This window comes from Chiloscyllium punctatum, chromosome 2, assembly GCF_047496795.1.
Source record: "Chiloscyllium punctatum isolate Juve2018m chromosome 2, sChiPun1.3, whole genome shotgun sequence".
In the NCBI taxonomy this organism is placed as follows: Eukaryota; Metazoa; Chordata; class Chondrichthyes; order Orectolobiformes; family Hemiscylliidae; genus Chiloscyllium; species Chiloscyllium punctatum.
Genome location: NC_092740.1, coordinates 126,972,479 through 126,994,106, shown reverse-complemented (window position 1 = coordinate 126,994,106; position 21,628 = coordinate 126,972,479). Strand labels below are relative to the sequence as shown.

The window sequence follows — 21,628 nt, the reverse complement described above, 5'->3', positions numbered from 1 at the left end:
ATCTAAGAGAACAGTGGGATCTTGATCAACTGGGGCAGTGGGCTGATGACTGGCAGATGGAGTTTAATTCAGATAAACGTGAGGTGTTTTTAAGACAAACCAGGGTAGGACTTACACAGTTAATGGTAGGCCCCTGGGAAGTGTAGTCGAACAGAGAGACCGAGGGGTGCAGGTGCACAGTTGTTTGAAAGTGGTGACACAGGTAGACAGGGTGGTGAGAAAAGCATTTAACACTCTTGCCTTTAATAGTCAGAATACTGGTTACAGGAATTGGGGTGTCATGTTACGGCTGTACAAGACATTGGTAAGGCCATACTGGTCATCCTGCTATAGGAGGGATGTTATTAAACTGAAAAGGATGCAAACAAAATTGCAAGGATGTTACCTTGGAGACTAGAAGGCTTGAGTTATAAGGAGAGGCTGGGGCATTTTTACCTGAAGCATAGGAGGCCGAGGGTTATAAAATCATGAGAGACATAGATAAAAAGTATAACTAAGGTCTTTTCCACAGAGTAGCGGAGTCCAAAACTGGAGGGCATAGGTTTAATGTGAAAGGTAAAATATTTAAAAGGGACCCCAAGGGGCAACTTTTTCACACAGAAGATGGTGCATGTATGGAATGAGCTGCCAGAGGAAGTGGTAGAGGCAGGTATAATTACTATAGTTAAAAGACATTTGGACAGGTGCATGGATAGGGAAGGTTTAGAGGGATGTGGGCCAAATGCAGACAAATGGGACTAGTTGGGTTTAGGGAACCTGGTCAGCATGGATGAGTTGGGCTGAAAGGTGTGTCTCTGTTTTGCATGACACAATGACTCCATAACTTCAGCATATTGCCAATCTTTATTGCCCTTCAGAAGACGACGGTCAGCAACTAATTAGAAGTACTGCAATACACGGATAACATGTCACTTTCTGCTCAGGTAGAGTTTATGTATTAATAAAATATACAAAGACAGGATTTTGTGTGATATTTTTATGAAAAAATGGGTGCGAACAATTATGAAGAAATAATGAAAACATTAAAAATACAAATGTTCTACTCGCACAAAATCTCAGCAAATAATACAACAAAGCTTTCAAATCATAAAATACACTGTAGAATGTGCATAACAGAAACAAAACATTAAATTCTTTGTTAATTATTTGAATAAAGAATTGATAAAATACAAATAGGGCCATGCCTTCAGCTGCCTGGGTGCGAAGCATTGGAATTCCCTCCCTACATGCCTCTAGCTGTTCTTGTACTTTAAAATGTTCCTTTAGAACCTACCTTTATGACTCCCTTAATATTCCATCATGTGGTTGGCTGATCAGACTAATATGATAAATAATACTAACTTGCATTAAGAGATCCAGGCATAGATTATGGCCTTTCACACAATATTGCACCATTTATTTATCTCACCTGTAAAGGTGTGTGCTGAAGATGATCATTCATAACAGCTTCTTCACCTTTTATTGGAAATCTTTTGTTTGGGGCAAAGACTGATGAATGTGGGCAGGTGTCAAATAGAAGCACATAGTGTCAAGTAACCTGATGAAAAATGTTATAACAACTAGTTTTGCATGTAATCCTGTTCTGCTGGGTGAATGCACATTTTCAAGTGTGAATGTCAGGGAATGTGTTGGTTTTGAAATGGACAGCTAATTGCATTAGAAACTACTGTCATGGAGAGATTGATGGAACAAAGTGATTTTTAAGATTGATTTGAATGACATCCCTCCTTTTAGCTGGTGTTCTGTCAACAGCCTATTCCCTAGATGCCACATCAGCTGTATGGCTGTCAATGTTACTAAACCTAAGAATGTTTCATTGCAGTTGCAGGTTCACAGACCTCTCTGCCGTTCTCACAAGTCCGCACCCTTTCATCAATGCCTCACCATCCTCCACTTTACCATCCCATTATCATTTCCCTCCTCACAAACACATTTCCCTCCTCACAAACCCAACCCAATCACAGCTGCAGGTAAAATCCAATAAACCAACTTAACACTTATAAAAAAGAATTCTAAAACCTGCTGCCATGAGGGCTAGGTTTAATTTATCCAGCATCAGAAAAGAAAGTGCAATTGCTTTGTGAAAATGTGGTTGTTCTGCTGAAAACTAGCTTGAATGCACCAATGTTTAGAGAGCGATTTATAGAGCAGAGAATCTAGAACAATGGGTTATAGTCCTTATAGAAGAGGTTAGTCATTTAGGACTTAGATGAGGAGAAACCTTTTTATTCAAGACAGTTGTGAAATTTTGGTATTTGCTATGGCAGAATGCTCTTGATGCACAATTGTTGAGCATATTTCAGGCAAACACTGATATATTTTTGGACATTGAGAAAATCAAAGTGTATATAGATAGGACAGGAAAATGAAATTGGTTAAATCAAACTTGCTCCTATTGAATGGCGAAGCAGACTTAAAGAACTAAATGTCTTACTTCTTGATGTTATTTCAGATGCTCTGCTATTCTTAAATGTTTTGGTAAACATTTGGAAAGAGACAAACACTGGCAAAGTTAAATCAACAACCCTTGAAGGCATTGTGTGGAAGTATCAGCGATGACCCAGTTAGGAGACTATTGTAGTTTCATCCTGAGCATTGCTGTGCTTGGAGATTTATTTTCTGGGAAGAAGGAAGCTGCCTGTTTAGCATAAATATACACTTCAAAGCAGTGGAAAAATAATAGTTTGTGATTTTATAAAAAGAACACGATCTTAGATATATTTGGAAATTCTGAATAAAGGCACACTGTTGGTCTTACTGAACAACTGCAAAGTAAAGATTCATATCCACTTTCCTCGTGAAACTGCTGACAGAATGCCTACTGAGGTCAAGTCAAGCTTGAAAATGACTTCACCACTTCAAAATCTGACTGACATTAGATTAGATTAGATTCCCTACAGTGTGGAAATAGGCCCTTCGGCCCAACAAGTCCACACCGACCATCTGAAGAGCAACCCACCCAGACCCATTCCTCTACATTCACCCCTGACTAATGCACCTAACGCTACGGGCAATTTAGAATGGCCAATTCACCTAACCTGCACATCTTTGGACTGTGGGAGGAAACCCACGCAGACACGGGGAGAATGTGCAAACTCCACATGTTCAGAGTTTTTAATGGTAATGAGGGCAGGAAGGACATTTACCTTGATTTAGATTAGATTAGATTAGATTACTTACAGTGTGGAAACAGGCCCTTCGGCCCAACAAGTCCACACCGCCCCGCCGAAGCGTAACCCACCCATTCCCCTACATCTACATTTACCCCTTACCTAACACTATGGGCAATTTAGCATGGCCAATTCACCTGGCCTGCACATCTTTGGACTGTGGGAGGAAACCGGAGCACCCGGAGGAAACCCACGCAGACACGGGGAGAACGTGCAAACTCCACACAGTCAGTCGCCTGAGGCGGGAATTGAACCCGGGTCTCAGGCGCGGTGAGGCAGCAGTGCTAACCACTGTGTTACTCGTGTACGTTTGAGAATATTAAAAAATTAAGCAGATGCCCATGATAGGAGTTGCCAAGTGCTCAGGATTTTCCTCTTCTATAAATGTAAGTCTGCCTTTTTGATCCTCAACACTTTGTTGATTATATCCTACTAGGCCTTAAATTTATTTGCGATTATGTCACCTTTTATAGCTTAAGCCACCCTCTGGAAAGAATATGATTTAACTTCCTGGATTTCATCAAGTAATTGGGTTTGTAGGAGTTAAAGCTCAAATTTAACCATTTTTAAAAATTTCTTACAGATGTTCAGTAACTACAAAATTAAAGTTATTCATTTTTATCATAAAATTTCCACTGAATCATTAAGTTGTTGAACAAATAATAGGAGGCGCATGACTAAGGTTCTTCTGGTATTCATGAACAATATCAAATTAACAGGAAAATTGTTCATGCAATTTTAAAGAAACAAGCATTATAACAATCTATTAGGTGTGAGGGTTTGTAAAGCATTAGTAAGTTGGTTTAGGTGGAGAAATATAGAAATTTACAGCACAGCAGTCTGTTCAGCCCTTTGTGGTCATGTCAGCTCTTTGAAAAAGCTATTCAACTGGTCCTACATCAGTCTGTTCTGTCTCTATAGCCCTGCAAAGTTTTTGTTCAATACCTATCTAATTCCCGCTTCAAAGCTACCAATGAACCTGCTTTCATTCACCATTCAGGCAGTGCATTCCAGATCACAACAACTTGCTGCGTAAAAGTTATTCTGCTCTGGTTCCTTTTGGTAGTTTATACTTTCCCAAATATAACAGAGGATCCTTGATAAAACATGCCCATTCTCACAAAAAAGAATGGACACTTTTTGTCAGAGTTCATAAAAAAGCATCTCATGATTTACTGTGTGTTACAGGACAGTCCATTAGATTGAATGATCCTCCTCTCTTCACCTGTCACAATAAGCTCTACTTTGGTGAGAGTAAAATTTTACTAGTGACTGGATTTTGGTAAAAACTCTGACCAGCTGGATTGTATCTGCTGTGTCTCTCCGTGTCTCTGTAGACTGTGCCCGATGTGGGACTCCCAGAGGCGTTTCTTCACTCACCAGTTCCTTCTTTTTCATGCACTCCATTAAAATTATAAAGAGGTGCTGAGCCTGTGTGCGACTGTAGTTGAAGGTCTTCTGGATGGTGACAAGGAGTTGGTCTCTCAAAGATTCATTGATTACCCTGACGTGAAAAAGAGAGAATGAATGGAGCCTTTAGAATTACACAGTGACAAGGGATCTACTGAGGTGATAACCTAGGAACAGGAATTACCCATGGACCTGCCTCATCATACAATCAGACCATTCAACAAAGGCCATTTGGTGCATCAAGATTTTATGGGGTTTTCAAAGAGCAAACCAGATAGTCCAACTCCTCCATACCCCTGAAGTTTTTTTTCTGTCAAATTAATTCAATTTACTTTATAAATCTGCCATGCAATCTGGCTCAATTACTCTATCAAGTAGCGACTTTCAAATCCTAACCTGCATTAAACATGTTAACTTAGGTTGAAAGATCATGGTTGATGTTTCTTTTAACTCTATTTCACTTCTCTTTCATTTATAACCCTTATAACATCTTGCCTAACGGAAGTTAATCTCAGCTCCCTACCACTAACCCCTGAACTCTAGCCCGAAAAGATTTTTTTGTCTAAACTTTTGCCAAAGTATTGCAGGTAATGTTTTAAATTGTATTTCACCCATCTAGATGAGGATGTACCAAGTACAATCAGTTTTGATGCACTTCTGCTCTAGGTGAGTTGGTTATAACCTAGCTACTGAGAAACTCTCACTATACCCATAATTATGTTCTTGACTATGATTTCAAAGTAAGAATTTTGAAATGTGAGCAAAACTTGGAGAGGATTTACTATATGTGCAAAGACTATTTTTACGATGCGTCCAACAATTTTAAATTGTAGCCCTTTGATATCCATTGTCTCAACATTTTGATGGGGAGTATAGACATTGAACTATGCAATTAAAGCACATATGTCATTGCACAATCCACAGTAAATATATATACTGTACATTCTCACATATAACATGAAAAATATTTAACCACCTAGTTAAGAATGATCTGAATGGACATAGTCAACATGAATTTTTGAATGAGAAATTGTGTTTGACAAATTTGTTGGAGTTTTTGATGATGTTACTAACAAAATTGATAAAGGAGATTTGATAAACAATATATTTAGATTTACAGAAGGCTTTTTTAAAGTGCCCCACTGGAGGCCGGTCAGAATAAAATTCAGGCACATGAAATAAGAGGTAATTCACTGATTGATGACTGGCTAACCGACAATAAGAATAGGGATAAATGAATCTTTTTCACTTTGGTATGCTGTGATTACCCATAAGAATCAGACCCAATTGCACACAATATATATCAAGTATTTGGAGGTGGGGACATGATGTAATATATCCAATTTTTCAGATGTTATAAAGCTAAGTGGGAAGATGTAAAGTGGCTTCAGGAGGATTTGGTCAGGCTTAGTGAATGGGCAAGAACATGGCAGATGGAACATAATGTGAAAAAATATGAGGTAGGAGAAATAGATGCGTTCAGTATTTCTTAAATGGTAAGAGACTGGAAAGTTTAAGTGTATGAAAGGACCTGGCTGTCTTTGTCAATGAGTTGCTGATGGCTAATATGCAGTTAAAGTAAGCTATTGTGAAAGCTAATGGAATGTCAGCTTTTGTTACAAGAGGATTTGAGTACAGGAAAAGTGAAGTCTTGCTTCAATTTTAGAGGAAAGGTGATTCCTGATGAAGGGCTTTTGCCTGAAACATCGATTTTCCTGCTCCTCGAATGCTGCCTGACCTGCTGTGCTTTTCCAGCACCACTCTAATCTTGACTCTAATCTCCAGCATCTGCAGTACCCAATTCTGCCTCAATTTTAGAGGAACTTGGTTACACCACACATCATGTAGTCTGTACAGTTTTAGTCTCCTTACCTCAGGAAATATGTTATGCTTTGGAAGGAGTGCACCAAAAAGGTTCATCAGATGTTCCCAGAATGGCTTTCTTTTCAGCAATATGCAGGTTTTGTTTCCATTAAATGGCTATATTTCTTTTTTTCTCAGTTGGTTATTTTGCCCAAGAAATGATAGTTGAAGTTGAAAGGTTTTGCTTTCTTGGTACTTACCCTCCGGCTTCGGAATATTTGTGAGCAAAGGCGAGGATATCTGAAGCCCGCCCACTGCCATCGCAGACTACCACAGGCACAGGAGGGGTATCTCGTAAATATTCCAACACAATGGAGATAACGTTGGGACCACCTTCCACAATGAGTGCCACCACTGGAACCCCCTGTCCAATCCCTGGAGAGAGAGAGGGAGAGAGACATATCAGGTCAAGGGGAAGAACGAGGGACCAAAATGCATCAAACTGCCTATCAGGTCAAATCTAAGCTGTCTAGCTCTATGTAGCACACTTGCCTTGAAGTCAGAAGGCTGGGTGTCCAAGTCTTATCCCAGAGATTTGAGCACAAAGTGGAGATTGCAATGTTGAGGGGTGCCTTTTTTTTTGGATGTGTCCTTGTCTAACCACTTAGGTGGTTGTAAAAGATCCAATGGCACTCTTTCAAAGGAGAGCAGTGGAGCTATTCCTGGTCTCTTGGTCAACATTTATCTCTCAGCCAGCCCTACTAAATGAACTACTTTCATGCTATCACCTTGCTGTTTTTGGAATGTTGCTTTGCACAAATTGACTCCAAAATTTCCTACTTTACAACACTTCATTGAACTTAGGTATTGTATCACTACACAAGTCAGTAGAATATTCTATTCATAGGATAATTGATAATAGCCTAATAATAAGCTATGATAAATAGTTAAGAGTTTTGCACCTAGTTCATGAAGCATGTCTGATCTGCTCAAGCAGAAAAAATGATATATTGCAATCTCTTCATATAGAAGGCTCCATTTCAATTACCCTGATTTTCCAGCACAGGAACCAGAGTGCCAACTTTCTAGTACACAGTGTGTCTGTGGGCCTTAATAAGTCCTTTAATGCGATGATTCTGTGTTTGCACTGAGAAGGTGTACTTGCAGAGTACAGAGTGGGAAAGGTGGCAATAATAGTTTTGTACCCAGGGTTTTTGCATTGACATATTAAGTAACCAAGAGCATTAACTGTTACAGAATTAAGGCATGTAAATGGAGGAAAGATACAGATCAGCATGATCTAATTGAATGGTGGTACAGGGTTGGAGGGCCTCCTAAAGTACCTGTATTTATTATCATTGTCTTTGGGTTTCACTCCAATGCCATGAATGGCTTCATCAAGCTTCCAGTGAAGAGTTTGCATCTATTTTTAAAAATTGAACTCGGAATATATCTAGCATGAGAGAAATATTGAAAATATATGTAAATTCTCAACCATTTTCAACTGCCATGGTTCTTTATATTGAGGAAGAAATAAAGAATACCTTGCATTTACACATAGAGAGGAACTTCGATTATCCGGCATTCGATTATCTGGGTATCAGATTATCCGGCAAGTTCGCAAAGTCCCGATGCTTGGCTAAACTATGTTATCTGGCATTTGATTATCCAGAATTTGATTAACCAAATAAAATATTCCCCACCCATGTTCTTCAGATAATCGAGATTCCTCTGTAATCTTTCACAACCTCAGGGCACTCAAAGGTGTAGACAGGTTAATTTTCTTGCTGGAAACCTTTTAATCGAAGAATCTGTCACTTCATCAGAATATCTGATGTGCTTCCTTCTTTTGTTCTGTTGCATTTAACAACAACTTGCACTCACATAGCAGCTTTAACATAAAAGAGTACCTCCAGATGTTTCACAGGAGGCAGGCGGTCAAAGGGTTGATGGAAAAGATGGGGTTTAAGGTGTTGTATGAGTCTGTTTGGACTATGGTTTACCATGGGGTAGATTTGCTGCCATCATCCTTTTTTAGAGTAGTGAGTTACAGTGCTTACAATCTGGTGTGGTAAAGGAAAACCATTTGCTGTTCTAAATGAGAACAGGCTCTTAATTTGTTCATGATAGCGACTACATACAAGTTACTCTGATAAATATTGTTGGAGGCCTCTAACAGACCTGGATGTTAGGCCTTACTTTTTAGAGATCCTAAGTTGTTCTCTCACCAAGTCAATCTGACATTATCATACTGGGTGATGCTTAAGGCATACCTCAGTATTAACCCCTTCAGATCCTTACATCCTTGCACAACAAGTGCACCTTAGAGAAGCAGAGAGAGGAAGGGAGCTGGAAAGGCACAGGAAAGTAATTTCTGAGCTCAGAACCTAGGTAGCTAAAGGCAATGCCGGGAGTGAATAAAACTGGAGATTCACAGAATATTCAGGAACTCAGACATCTGTCTCAGAGGGATATGGAGTAACATGAGGTCAGAGATAAGAAACAGGCAAGGCCACATAAGTATTCAATAAGAAAGATGAGAATTTTAAATTGTAATAATGCAGACTGGGAGTCATTATAGGTTAGGGAACATAGGAGATTTGAGTGTAGGGGATGTGGTGGTGAGTTAGAATATAGACTGCTAATGCAAGAAGGGCCTGGTTATTCTTACTTCCTGCCTTAGTCAATTCTTAATCCATTACTATACATTCCTCATAACCCATGAGCTTTAATTTATCAATTATGTGAGTAACATCCTAAAGAAACCTCCAACAAGTTTGTCAACCTTGATTTTCAACTCCTCATTTGCCCTCGTTAATGAATCTCTAATGTGTGAAGATTTACTGCATCTGCCTCAGTGAAAACTAACACAAAGTAATCATTTCGCTTTTCCACTTGACTTTGCTTGCAATGGACCCACTTACATTTTAACAAAATGTTTTCTTTTTACATTCCTGTAAGAGCTTTTAAAGTCCGTTTTTTATGTTTTGCAAGATTGCAATCATATTCTATTCTGCCTTTCCTCATCGGTTTCTTGATTCCTTTATACTGTATTACAGAAACTTTCCAATCCTCAGATTTATGCTAATTCTGCCCACTTTTGTATGCCTTAAATCTTATACAATTCTTAACTTCCTTTATCATCTCTGGTTAACTGACTTTTATTCAAGTTGTTGCACTGTGAAGGAATCTATAGTTGCTGTCAGTCATGCAATAGTTCCTTAAGCTTTAGGGGTAGGATTAAGGAAAACCCTAAGGCCTTCCACACTTAAGGTGAGGAACAAGAGGCTGGCCAGAGTGAGGGTAGGGCCGATCAGGAATAGTGGAGGGAACTTGTGCCTGGAGTCACAGGAAGTAAGGGAGGTCCATGATGAATACTTTGCTTCGGTATTCATTACTGAGAGAGATCTTGATGTTTCTGAGGACAGCGTGAAAAAGACTGATATGCTAGAACAGGTTGATGTAACAAAGGAGGATGTGCTGAAAATTTTGAAAAACATAAGGATAGATAAATCCCCTGGGCCAGATGGGATATACCTTAGGTTGCTACAGGAAGTGAGGGAAGAGATTGCTGCACTTTTGGCAACGGTCTTTGCATCCTCACTGCCCACCAGCGTAATGCCAGATGATTAAATTGTGGAAACAGGCCCTTACAGTGTGGAAACAGGCCCTTCGGCCCAACAAGTCCATACCGACCCGCCGAAGCACAACCCATTCCCCTACATTTACCCCTTCACCTAACACTACGGGCAATTTAGCATGGCCAATTCACCTCACCTGCACATTTTTGGACTGTGAGAGGAAACTGGAGCACCCGGAGGAAACCCACGCAGACACGGGGAGAATGTGATTGGAGGGTGGCAAATGTTATTCCCTTGTTCAAGAAAGGGAATAGGGATAATTCTGGGAATTACAGACCAGTCAATCTTATGTCAATGGCAAGAAAAGTATTGGAGAGGATTCTGAGAGACAGGATTTATGATTGCTTGAAAAACCATAGTTTGATTAGAGATAGTCATGCCTCACAAAACTTACTGAATTCTTTGAGGACGTGACCAAAACACATTGATGAAGGTAGAGCACTGAATGTGGTGTATCTGGATTTTAGCGCATTTGATAAGGTTCCCCATGGTAGGCTCATTCAGAAAGTAAAAAAGCATGGGATACAGGGAAACCTGACTGGATACAGAATTGACTGGCCATAGAAGACGGGGCGTGGTTGTAGATGGAAAGTATTTAGCCTGGAGCTCGCTGACCAGTGGTGTTCCACAGGGATCAGTTCTGAGACCTCTGCTCTTTGTGATATTTATAAATAACTTGGATGAGGAAGTGAAAGGGTGGGTTAGTAAATTTGCAGATGACATGAAGGTTGGTGGAGTTGTGGATAGCGTGAATAACTGTTGTAGGTCGCAATGCAACATTGACAGGATACAGAACTGGACTGATAAGTGGCAGATGGGGTTCAACCTGGAAAAGTATGAAATGATCCACTTTGGAAGGTCAAATTTGAATGCTGAATACAGGGTTAAAGGCAGGATTCTTGGCAGTGTGGAGGAACAGGGGAATCTTGAAACCATGTCCATAAATCATTCAAAGTTGCTGTCTGAGTTGATAAGGCTGTTAAGAAGGCATATAGTGTGTTGGCTTTCATTTGCAGGGGATTGAGTTTGAGAGCCGCGAGGTTATGCTGCAGCTCTATACAGCACTGGTTAGACAACACTTGGAACATTGTGCTCAGTTCTGGTCGCCTTATTACAGGAAAGATGTGGAAGCTTTACAGAGGGTGCAGAGGAGTGGAGGGCATATATTATGAAGAAAGGTTGAGGGAGCTAGGGTTTTTCTCATTGGAGCGAAGAAAGATGAAAGGTGACTTGATAGAGGTGTACAATATGTTGAAAGGCATAGATAGAACGGATAGCCAGAGACTTTTTCCCATAGGGGAAATGTCTATCATGAGGAGGCATAATTTTAAGGTGATTGGAGGAAGGCTTAGAGGAGATGTCAGAGGTTGATTCTTTACACAGAGAGTGGTGGGTGCGTGGAATGCACTGCCAGCGATGGTAGTAGAGTCAGATACGTTAGGGACATCTAAGTGACTCTTGCATGGGGCATGGAAGATAGAATGAAGGGTATGTAGGTTAATCTGATTTTAGAGTAGGGTAAAAGGCCAGCACAACATTGAGGGCTGAAGGGCAAAAGCTGAACCGTACTGTTCTATGTTCTATATTCTTAAAGACTGTCTGTTGCCTAAGTGTGGTCATGCCTTTTCATGTATTCTCCCATTCCACTTCATCCAATTTAGGCCTCACCTTTTCATAATTTCCCTTATCTAAATTTGCTTCAGATTGAGCTATCGCATTTTCAAACATAATCTAAAAGTCTATCATGTTATGATTATTCATCTCCATAGGTTCATTTCCAAGATTATTAATTTGTCCTTTTAATTTGTATAATACTAGATTTAAAATAGCCTGTCTGCTAGTCGACTTCTTAATGTGCTACTTTAAAAAGAAAATTCCAAATATACTCCAGAAATTCATTCTCTACAGCTTTACTGCTCATTTGGTTGACCTAGTCTGTATGTGGTCATCCATGATTACTGAGCTGCTCTTATGACAAGCTGGATTAACACCATACCCCACATTACCATTACTGTTTGGTGGCCAATAAATAACTCCAACCAATATCTGCTGTCCATTCTGTTCCTGAGTTCCACCTAAACAGAATCTACACATTGTTCTTCTGATCTGAGATCCTCCATTACTATTGTACTGAACCCACCTTATGTTATTAGCACAACTCCACCTTCTTGTCTGTCTTTCTTAAATATTGAATATCCTTGAAAATTCAGTTACCAGACCAGAGAACTATGCAGCCATGTTTCTGTAATGGCAATTGTATCATCACCAATTTGTGCCTTTAGCTTATCTATCATGCTGTGAAAGCTGCATGCATTCAGGCAAAGTGCCCTTAACTTTTTCTTTTTGACATCATTTCACATTCAAGACAATGCTTGGTTTTGTTCTCCCTTCTTTCATTGTCCTTAACAGCTATTTTATACTTCCCATTATCAATTTTACTTTCTTTCAATTTGGGTTACCCCTCAAGTTCCCATTCCCTTCTATCCCATTTCTACGCTTTGCACCAACTCTTCCATATGAAAGTGAACGACACATCTTTACAACTTTCTTGTATTTCCTGCAGGATTTATTAGTGACTGTCTTATTGGATCCACTTTTGGTCTCACTCAAAGTTGGAAACATCTTCTCTTCAATTATCCTATAAAATCTGCTCATACCTTTCAAAGCAACTTCATCAGGAAAACATCTGGTTTTCTCTTTTCTAAAGAAACCCCCCCCCCTCCCCTATCCCAGCCAATTCAATCTTTCCTGATAGGTGTAATCTCCAAGATCCAGTAACAACCGTATAAATCTCATTTGGATCTTCTCCAATAGGAGAAAGTGAGGACTGCAGATGCTGGAGATCAGAGTCGAAGAGTGTGATGCTGGAAAAGCGCAGCCGGTCAGGCAATATTCGAGGAGCAGGAGAATCGATGTTTTGAGGATAAGAGCTCTTCCTCTTACACTTTTCCAACTCTTTGTCTCATTAAATCTGATGTATGATATGAAAGCCAGAACTATGACAATACTCCAAGTGCAGTCTAACCAAAGATTAGATTTAACTTGTCTTATTTTTTTTCAATTCTATCCCTCTAGAAATAAACCCTGGGAGTTGGCTGTACTAATCAGGTTGCGTGTGTTCTATTTTCAATTGATTGGAAGTATATTTGTATTTATACTACACAGAATGAGGAAAAATTAAATCTGTTGTCTGTGTATTTTGCCTTTAAATGAGTTCACCTGTAATGGCTTCATGTGCTCTGTGCATATCGAGCTGTGACTGTGCCTGGCAGCTAGTCCAGTGTTTGCAAGATTCATATAGAAATCAGTTGCATCTCCACTGTCTGCTTTATAACTGACAATGTGTTTTACAGTTTAAAATAACCTAACCCACAGAATTAACCAAGCCCTGATGAGTGAATTCTTATTAAACCTTTACCATTAACATCAAAATATCCTCAGAAAATGTTTACGAGTTCACGCTTTTGTTTAAATTTGATGTTTAAATACAGTTGCCAATTTAAGTACACCTTCCTCCTGAGTAATTAATGCAGTTTCATGCAGCCTTTGAAACCAAAAACATGTCACTGAAAGAAAGAAAACAAGTCACGTAACATTTTCAAAGACAGAAAGCAGACAAAGTGGTTATTGGAATGTGACATTGAAGCTCCACTAGAACAACATATCTGGAGTGCAGTCTTTCTTTGAACAAAAGGCTATATAAACATGTTACAGCCAATCAGCATGTGGAGACTGGAGTCACACATGGATAACCACCCTACAAATAATGGACGTAATCCAGGTAGAACAATCAATGGGATGCCACTGGTAACTATTGAACATCCCTTTGCATTCCCAGCCCCTTCATATATTCCCAGGCATAGGATGACAAAGGGAAGTCCACAGGTCACATAAGTTGATGTGTACAGTCTAAAAGAAAGAACTTGTATTTATTAGCACCACTCATAACTTTTGAACATTGCAAAGTGCTTCACAGAAAATTAATTACTTTCTGAAACTAGTCACTGTTGTTTGAAAGAAAACGTGTCAGATAATTTTCCAATTCCACAAATCAAGAACCAGGAGGCACAGTTTAAAATTTAATAGGTCTCCCTTTTAAGATGAAGATGAGGATGAATTTGTATACAGGTGGTTGGTAGTGAAATTTTCTGCCCTTGGGAGCAGTGGAAAGTGAGTCATTCAATATATTCGAGGTTGAGCCAGACAGATTTGTGATTGTTAATGGAGTCAAGGGCTATGGGCAGTGGAAGCAGGCAGCAGAGTGGATTGAAAGTCATATCAGATCAGTCGTAACTCTATTGAATGGTAGAGGCATGGGACCTTTGACATCCACCAAAGGTGACAGGCTGCATCACTGACGCTATAGCACTCCCGCAGTACAGTGTGGGAACATTCGCCTGGAATTTGTGCTCAAGATTTAATCTAGGTGAAATTTCTATCTACTAAATTTATTGCTAATTCTTACATAATGGTTGGATTTTCAGCAGAGTGCAATCTGAACTGTGCTGACCTCCTGATAGAACTATCCAATCTGCCCCGTTCCATTGCTGTTTTCCCTTCAATCATTTTTTGTCTGACATTCCCTCATGAAAGTTATTATTGAATCTGTTTCTGCCATCAGATCACAACTCACCAAATGATTTTTTTTTCATTATGTTTCCTCTCATCCTTATGCAAATTCTCTTACATTTTGTGTATACTGTAAGCTGCCTGTTTTTTCCATGTACAATCTACAGTCTGCAATGTAGTCGCAAGGCAATGTATCGTAGTCCTGATTCAGACTAGATCCCAAGTCAATTCAGTACAATTTATCATACAACTAAGCAGCTTTGCATGGTTTCACAGAGTTCTGCTAAAACTGAGTCTGCAGAATACAGAGGAACCTCGATAATCCAAATATCGGATTATCCGGCAAAATTGCAAGTTCCCGATGCTTAGCTAAACTATGTTATCCATCATTCAATTATCTGCCCATGTCCTTCAGTTAATCAAGGTTCCTCTGTATAAACGATCTGTCAGAATAGTTGAATGGGCATTGGTGCATCTGCAGCTCAAATTAAACATTCAGTGATTCATGGCAACTCAGCAATGTATAGCAAGCCTTTGAACAATAATATGAGAAAACATGACCTCAGACACTTTCTACAATATTCACAATTGATCTCATTTGAACCATAGTCAATAATTTTTAAAAATCTGAAAAGCGTAAAGTCATTTTCTAAAGAGTTATTATCAGCAGATACAATCTAGAATAGTTTTAGTTAGAACTTTGGAAGTTTCTTTCCCTGACATGAGCCAATCATGCTAAGTAATGCATTGATCTGGTTTTTATTGATGCATAGATTGACATCAGACTTGCTTTTTAGCCAATTGCCAAAGTATGGTCTAAAGGTTCACACAGCAAACTCTCTGAGCAAAGTGATAAATGACCAATAAATCTGTTCATCATAGCAATGACAATTGACAGATAAATACTGACCAGGGACAAAGAGGAAATCTTTTATACCTTTTATTCGACAGCTTAGAAACTTACTGCATGGAAGGATACCACTCATTCTACATTGCTGATGCTAGCTCTTTGAAAGGAGAGCTATGCCCTGTCTCACATCCCTGGAAGTTCATCACAATGACTATTTAATCAACTTCCTTTTAAAATAATTCATAACGTCAGCAAACACCACCTTTTCAGCTTGAGCTTTCCAGATCTCAACAACTGAGTGAAAGAATTTTCCTCAGCTCCCTATCTATGATCCCTAATTATTGAGCTACTCAGCACAAATTCTATCATCATTCTCATGACCTCGATTGAGTCTCCTCTTAGCATTTTATGTTCTAAGGAGAAGAGTACCTTTCTGACATCTCCTCATTATTGAAACCCTTCATAACTGGTAATGTACGAGCAAATCTCTGCATTCTTTGCTCAGGTCCAGTGACTGTCCAGCTGGCGAACCGTACAAACGTGTGTTCTGGGCGAGTTGATGTCTGTCGTAAATCTATCTGGAGAACTGTCTGTGACAATGGCTGGAATCTAAATGCAGCAAAAGTGTTGTGCAAAGTGTTAAATTGTGGGATGGCCCAGTCAGCACAGTTTGGAACTGACTATGGAGAAGTGACTGGGGAATCTGGTTCAATGATGTGCATTGTGATGGGTCAGAATCAGCCTTTGATCAATGCTATGCCAATCCATGGGTGAGTAAAAGCTGCACACACCATCAGTATGATGTAGTTACCTGCTCAGGTGAGAGGTGCTATTGGTTCAGGTGAATGCTTTTAATGTTGTTCCTGTATTTGTTGGATCTGAGACTAATCCTAATGGGATTCAAAATCGAGTTTGCTAGATCAATAGCTCAAATTTTAGATTATTATCCCAAACCTCTGGATTATCAGCTGACATAGTTTGGTTACTTGTACTGATCTTAGATAGGGGGGCAGCACAGATTGCTCACAATGATACCAGGACTGAAAGGATTAAAATATGAAGATAGGTTGCACCTAAACTAGATCTTTATCACACTGCATGTCAAAAATTAAAGGTAACATACTTGATTGTCTGTAACTACAGCAGTCCAGAATCACCCAAGACATGTGAACTCTCCAACTACCCCAATGGCTGTGTTATATATCAGAGTAGATGGAGAGTCTGCTTAACTTCCAGATTTACACTGTGATGTCCATGACCTCATACATCAGTTATTGAGCTAGGAGAGATAGATAAGCTAATATGTAGATTAGTGATGATATAATGGAATGAAAAGACTGAAATCTGAAAGATCCCTTTCTGTTCCCACGTCTTTGTACATTCTTTCTGCTAATCAGACTGGAAGGAACCTCGACCTCAGCTACAACTTCCAAAAGATGACTAGTTAAAGTTGTCATACCTCACTGGGGTTGCATGCTGGAAGTCAAGCCCTGCTATTCTCAGAGTTATCACAAAGTTAATGTTTTTAAAAGAAATATGCAAAATTCCCAAACCATCTGAACTTCAGAGCCAAGTTGTTTGAAAACTCCGACTTGGTTTCTGTACTTGACAACAGTCACTATTTAGTAAACGTAATTGGATTATAGCTACAGATAAACAATTACATTAAATAAACTATAAATTGAAACTCTAAGCCACTTTTAAACACTTCCGTACACATGCACAGACAAAAGGAAACCGAAAAAGAAAAACTCATGAACGGATGGAAAAACAGTTCCATAATTTTTCAACACAAGATCTGTTTGGTCACAGCATTGAAAGAGGCCCAGCAAGTTTGTTTCAGTCCTCTAAAGAGCATCACACCCTATCCCCATGAGCAGACACTTACCGTGGCTAATCCACCTAACCTGCACATCCCTGCACTCTATAGGGCATTTTAGCATGACCAATCCACCTAACCCATGCATCTTTGCGCTGTGGGAGAAAACAGGAGAATTCAGCAGAAACTCATGCAGACATGGGGTAACTGTGCAAACTCCACACAGATAGTCACCCAAGGCTGGAATTGAACCTGTGTCTCTACATCAGGGACACCAAATGCAAACGTAGGGAAAAGTTCACCAAGCATCTCAGCCAGGCCGACAGGGGCAGACCTGACCTCCCAGTCACTGCCCATTTTAATTCCCCTTCCCATTCCCTTTCCGACTTGACCATCGTTGGCCTCCTCCATTGCTACAATGAGCCAAACTGCAAATTGGAGGAACACCACCTCATCTTCCACCTGGGCAGTCTACAGCCTGGAGGACTCAACACTGAGTTCTCCAATTTCAAATAACCTCCCTTCCCATTCCCCGACTTTCTTAACAGCATGTCCCCCTCCTTTCCATTCCTCTTATCGACCCTTCCTTCCAGTCACCAACTGGATTCATTCCTCCCATTGACCAACCAGGTCCTACCCTCTGCTTGCCTCCTCCTATCCCTACTTTACCACCCTGCCCACGTCACCCTCTTTATCTGCAGCCCTCCCCCTCCCCCACTTCACCCACCCCCCTGTCCCGAAGAAGGGTTACACCTGAAACATCAACTTCTCCACCTCCTGATGCTGCCTGGCTTGCTGTGTTCTTCCAGCCTCCTGCTTGTTAACCTTGGATTCCAGCATCTGCACGTTTTTTTGTCTCTAGCTCTGGTACTATAAGGCAGTAGTGCTAACTACTTGAGCCACTGTACCATTCAACTGGGGTGGCTCTTAAACACGTTTCCTCAACCTTCCTCTTCCCGAATGCTTCCACTGATTTGAAAGAAAGCTCATTTTGGAGTAGCTGAGAGCTGAAGCAGAGTGGCTGAGAACTGGAGTGGAGTGAGCTTGAGGCACAGAGTGGAGTGGCTGAGGGCTGGAGTGGAGCAGGCTGAAGGCATGGAGCGGAATACCGGAGGACTGGAGTGGAGCAGGCTGAAGGCATGCAGTGGTGCAGGGGCAGTTGTTGGACTGGGAACCAATACGGGCAGTCAGTGGCTTATGAGGCTGGTCTGACCACATGTGGAAGTCCCTGTAATCTGTTTATCTGTCTGTAATGTTTATCCTTTTAACTGTATATCTTATTTCTAACTTTGACTATGAATCACTGTAAGGTGATGAAACTTTTTTCTTCTTGATTCCTCTTTTTATATCTAAAATTTATACCTAGGTACTTTGCACCTAAGATGGCGTCATGAGAGCCAATAGTGTAAACATTTCACTGTACTCCAGCTCTTCTACATTTGAGTTCACATGACAATAAAACCTATTTCGAAGGCATTAACATTTTTTTTCTGAAATGGACCACCCAGTTTTCCACTGTCCTCCAGTTGAGCCCTAAACCAGTTATTTATAAAGTGCTTGCAAGGCCTTTTTCACTTTTATATTTTATTACTTTATTTATAAGTTTAAAAGTAACCTGCATTTTCTGGAGTGTCCTGTGTGATGAGGAGTGAACAGTCAATTTTCTTTGTACCTTGGAGCAACAGACTCGATGAGATAAACAGGATGACTATGAGGTGTTGAGTCAAAAAGTATGGTGCTGGAAAAGCATAGTCAGTCAGGCAGCATCCAAGGAGCAGGACAGTCAACGTTTCGATGCTTGAAACATCGACTCTCCTGCTCCTCAGATGCTGTCTGACCAGCTGTGCTTTTGCAGCACACTTTTTGACTCTGATCTCCAGCATCTGCAGTCCTCACTTTCTCCTGACTATGAGGCATTGTAAGAAATGAAGAGTGGCTTATCTTCTGATTTTAGTCTGTGCATTATAAACAAAACGTAAGAAATATGAAAACAGGTAGCGTCTTGAGTCTGTTCCAAGCTTCAATACAATCATGGTTGACTTAAATCCACTTTGACTGCCATAACTGTTGACTCTCTTGTCAATGAAAATTTTGTCTAATTTAGACTTGAATAAGTTCAATGGCCCATCCTCTATTATTCTCTAGGAATTCCTTAGACTAACAAAATTCTGAGAGAAGAAATTCCTCCTCATCACTATCTTAAATGAAAATAAAGCTTGTGCAAATGTGCAATTATAACAATGCCAGCGATTGGTGACCAAAGTATAATTTTGACACGCTCTGTGCACTGTGTGAAATTGTAAACTACAAGAAGAATAGTCAACAACTTGTTAAGCAGTGCAAAAAGGAAACCTTCCCATGTGATTTTAAACAGCTCACCTTGCCTTATTGAGTAAAATAGCACCAGCCCATCTCAATAGAGATTATCAGACAAAATGTGATACTGAGCCAGGTAAAAACAAATGTAGGTCAGGAGACCCAAAGCTGAGTCACAGTGGTAGGTTTTAAGAAATTCTAGAGAGGAGAAAGAGGCAAAGACACATAGGGATAGAATTCCTAAATTTCGGATCTAGACAGTTGAAGACAGCCCAATTTTGAGGTGATCAGAAGGGAATGCATAGGGGATCAAAATAGAGGTGACAGAGAACTTGGTTATAGAGTTGGAGAATGTTACAGAGATAGAGAAAGGTGAATTCATGGTGGGATTTAAAAACAAGGAGGATTAATGCACCAGTTTGTGATTCTGAATGAAAATTGACTGTAGCCGGCAGCACAGCAGTTGAAAGCAGTGGCTGTGTCCTGTTAAGAGAACAGTTAGCTTTGAACACTTGCATCATTTGCTACAGTTGTTTTTCAAAAAGTCTAATTGGCCTCCTTTTGGAAGTACTCACTGGTGTTAATCTTCTGCAGGGAAATGTGTTTCTCCAGTTGCCTCCTCAACTTCACTTCTGCTCCATATTTTCCTGTTGTGCCATTGTCTGCCAGGATGAAATGTGAATGCATGCTGTTCAGCACAGTCAACTTGCTCAAGGGGTTGGACATTGTTTGATATGGTCGAACCACCTGTTTGAAGACATATTAACCAACAAAAACAAATTGCATTTACTCAGTGACTTTAACATAGCAAAATATGCCAAGTGCTACACATTAGCATTATCTAACACATTTAACACTGAGCACATGGGGTGATACTGGTTCAGGTGATCAAAAGCTTGGTCAAAGAGGTGGTTTGAAGGGACTTCTTAAAAAAGAAGAAAAGAGTAGAGAGACAGAGGTTTAGAGAGAGAATTCCAGAGCTCAGAGAATAGACATCTAAGAGCACAGCCATCAATGGTGGCCTGATTAAAATTAGGGGATGCTTAAGGGGCCAACATTGAAGAGACTCATAGCTCACAGGGGTATTCTTTGGAGGAGATTACAGAGATACAAAGGCATAAGATCATGGAAGGATTCAAAAACGTTGCTTCACTGAAAGCTAATACAGTGTCTATGTTGTGCTGTCAAAGATAGATGGATCTCTTTTGTGTTGTGATTTCTTATTCCTGTTATATTTCCATTTAGATAATGGGCCAAGGCAAACAAAGACTGTTAGTTTTAAAACAAGTGGAAATAATTTGAAATAATTTGCATCAAAGTGGAGACATACCCTGGACAATATGGTACAGTCTTTAGCAGGTAATAAGTTAGAATAAAGATCAGTGAAATAACTGTATCTGATTAATTTTCCACATTCCAGCAAATATCCTGATGGATATTATTCTACAGTCATTCATAGATAGCTAATACAATTTCAAATGGGGCTTTCAGAACCTGGGCTGTGTTAAGGATTACTGTCCAGACAATCAGATAAGGGAATGTTTTCTTCATAGCTCAATAGAATTCAGGATGATGTTGTAGCGAGGTGAATGATGATTTCATGCATCCTAAGATATTTGTAATCTTCCACTAAAGGCAAAAAAAAGCTAGTTGAAGAAGATAAAGAGGCACAAAAATATATTTATTGAACTTTTGAAAATGTAAGTATATATACCATTTAAAAATATGCTACATCTTAAAAGCTAATTTTAATATTGCATTCTGTGATCTTGGGATTAAGAGAAAACCTTGTTTCAATTTAGCTTTACTTGAGGCAAGAATTCTTGATTGGAAGTGTGCCAACAAGATGCCAAAGTTGCATTGATTCTTTATGGATTTAAAGCCAAAGGAATATCATTTTCTCTGCAGTGCTTCAATTAATTCAGAAGTTTTAAATTTGTTTCGAAATGTACTGTAAAACTTGTCCAAAACATTATTCCAGACCAGGCTAAGATTCTCTTTACATAAAGTAGCACTTCATAATATGAGTTTTTAGTATTGGGACTGACTT

At 39.7% G+C, this 21,628-nt stretch overlaps 1 protein-coding gene across 6 annotated transcripts in view; it reads right to left on the bottom strand.

Moving 5' to 3' along the window:
• trpm3 (transient receptor potential cation channel, subfamily M, member 3) overlaps window positions 1–21,628 on the bottom strand; it is a 561,085-nt gene that overhangs the window by 88,752 nt on the left and 450,705 nt on the right. For all 6 annotated transcript variants that reach the window (XM_072588222.1, XM_072588229.1, XM_072588237.1 and 3 more), the window contains exons 6-8: window positions 20,154–20,325; window positions 6,644–6,818; window positions 4,551–4,674 (exon numbers count right to left, since the gene is read on the bottom strand). In XM_072588222.1, coding sequence (XP_072444323.1) covers window positions 4,551–4,674; window positions 6,644–6,818; window positions 20,154–20,325 — 471 coding nt within the window. The remainder of the gene's footprint in view (window positions 1–4,550; window positions 4,675–6,643; window positions 6,819–20,153; window positions 20,326–21,628) is intronic.